The sequence below is a fragment of the Myripristis murdjan genome, chromosome 11 (genome assembly GCF_902150065.1).
Source record: "Myripristis murdjan chromosome 11, fMyrMur1.1, whole genome shotgun sequence".
NCBI classification, from domain to species: Eukaryota; Metazoa; Chordata; class Actinopteri; order Holocentriformes; family Holocentridae; genus Myripristis; species Myripristis murdjan.
Genome location: NC_043990.1, coordinates 7081768 through 7084275, shown reverse-complemented (window position 1 = coordinate 7084275; position 2508 = coordinate 7081768). Strand labels below are relative to the sequence as shown.

Genomic DNA, 2508 nt, shown 5'->3' with positions numbered 1-2508 from the left:
CTCATTAATTGTTATGCCACTGTGAGAGAGAAGAAATGTTGAAAAATTAAAGCATGTGTTGTATTATACTTTGTGGATGAAAAACATAGTTTCTCTGTTTATATGTCGGTGCTCTCTGGGTGTGCTTTTATATTATTAGGTGGGAAACATTGGCCAGGCAAATTACGCCTCCTCTAAAGCTGGAGTGGAGGGTTTGACCAGGACTGCTGCCAAAGAGCTCAGCCGGTCAGATGGACCTGATGTGCACAAAACACTTAAGACACACAGATCAGGATATGTTTGAATTATTCCAAAGAAAAAAAAATCAGTAATTTGCTCTCTTTCTCTTTCCTTCCAGGTTTGGCATTCGGTGTAATTGTGTGCTGCCAGGGTTCATATTGACTCCCATGACAGATAAAGTGCCAGAGAAAGTTATCACCAAGGTACAACACACAGGCAGAGATAGATATTGGGAAGATAAAACTATTTTTAATTTGGTTTTGGAAAAACAGAAAACACCAGTAATGACTATTAGGATTATAGAGATTGTCACTACTGATATCCACACAATATAATAATTGTGAATTAAATCATTAAGTCAACTTACTGATAGTAATATAATTTATTTCAATGAAGTTCAAAAATGTAAATTTACAAAACATGAAACTTAAAAAGTCAGGAAGGCAAGAAATATAAATTACTGCCCCTGAAAAATTGAAAATGACTTTTTCACCTTTTTTCAAATTTTGTTTTGCTATACACTTACACACACACACACACACACACACACACACACACACACACACACACACACACACACACACAACTGTTATGCTATTCACATTTTTGAATGATTGCTCCCTGCATTCTGTCCCACCTCAACATCCTGTTTCAACAAAACATCAAATTAAGGAAGCAAGAGGCTCTGAAAATAAATTTTTTAAAAACAAGGTACCATAGACACAAGAGAATTTGTCCTGATGAAACAACACCGACATGCACCCTAAATATTTTTCTCTGTCATGTTTTCTGTGTTTTAGATGACGTCTTTAGTGCCAATGGGGAGAATGGGAGAGCCTGCAGGTCAGTGGAGACACAGATTTACCATCTTTATCATTATTTTCAGTGGAAAGGAGGAATTGTTACATGTTCCCAACAGAACTCAGCACGGGAGCATCAAACTTCAGTAATTTTCAGATTTCTCACAGCCATGACCAGGAAAAAAGATTTTCCTGGTGGGCTTGTAATTGTTTTCAACCACGAAAAAAAATCTTAACACTAAATTCCTACTTTCACTTCCATCTCCATCCTATTATATCTTTCCTGTTTCCGTTCTATTTTTTGCCACCATGATGAAATCAGAGGGCATATGGATTGGCCCTGGTCTATCCATCTGACTATGGATTTTGATCGATCACACATAATGTCTTGGAAACCAGGGAAAATATCATCTCATCATTGCATCACAGTCTTGCTTTTTTCCCTTCTCTTCCCTTCCTGCTGTCCTCTGATAGAGGTCGCTGATGTCTGTGCCTTCCTAGCGTCCGATGACTCTCGCTATGTCACAGGAATTAGCATCGAAGTGACAGGTGCTGTATATGATTTATGTCTCTGACAGCTACAGTAGGCCAGTAAAAACACAGCACATCTAATTCTGTTTCTGTAAAATCATAATTTACCATTAGATCATAAGTTTTAAAGGTGTTCTGACCCAACCATCATTTCTCTTTAACTGTCAGGTGGTCTTTTCATTGGCTAAATCGGCCGTCCATCACTGAAGAGGACCAACAAGAAGACAGGTTCCTGTTGCACTCTTGCACTTGTTAATTGTTAAAGTGGTTGTTTAATAAATCTGGTTGTTAATATGTACAGTGTGAAATTACTGTCATTGTGCAAATAAATAACTGTATTTCTAATGCTGCTGAACACCTAACTACAGGTAGGGAGATTGTGTTGTTTTACAGGGGGTCTGTCTTGGCTCACAGACAGACTGCTCAGATAACAAGTCAGCAGGTCAGCTCTTACAGTGGTCTAAAACTGTAGAGCCAAAGATGCAAAGCAAGACAGTTCACTCACTAGCTTGTTCTGTCATCAGCTTTGGAAAAAATATGGACTTCAGTGCTCTAAATGAATGGGGTTGGACCAGTTATCTATATAATACTGATCTATACTTTGTATGATATATCAGTGGGTTGGGTGCATTTTTCCTCATTTTTCCTCCTTATTTATTTCAGCAATATATTTGAAATATTTATAATCTTAGCCTTAGATTTTAGACATCATTCTGCAGATCTTTAAAAAATCTATTCTTAACAGTTTTTGGGTGTGATTTCATTAGGTTTGGTGTTAAAACCACACTAGTTATTATGATATTTGAAGGACGTTGTATACTGTAGTGGTTACCATAACCCATCAGTCTTCAAACCTTTCTATATTTAATTTTCCTATTAACAATGCAAAGTATGTAACTTTACTTATTAACATTAACATTTATATAGAGTGATTTATTATGCCCAGAGTATGAACAGC

General features: G+C 36.8%; 1 protein-coding gene across 1 annotated transcript in view; it reads left to right on the top strand.

The window, feature by feature from the left end:
* The window catches only part of hsd17b8 (hydroxysteroid (17-beta) dehydrogenase 8), a 6979-nt gene extending 5133 nt beyond the window's left edge, over positions 1-1846 (top strand). Inside the window, exons 5-9 of the mRNA XM_030062876.1 lie at positions 140-225; positions 338-422; positions 1020-1062; positions 1494-1568; positions 1719-1846. Coding sequence (XP_029918736.1) covers positions 140-225; positions 338-422; positions 1020-1062; positions 1494-1568; positions 1719-1738 — 309 coding nt within the window. The 3' untranslated portion in view covers positions 1739-1846. The remainder of the gene's footprint in view (positions 1-139; positions 226-337; positions 423-1019; positions 1063-1493; positions 1569-1718) is intronic.
* Positions 1847-2508: the final 662 nt, after the last annotated feature.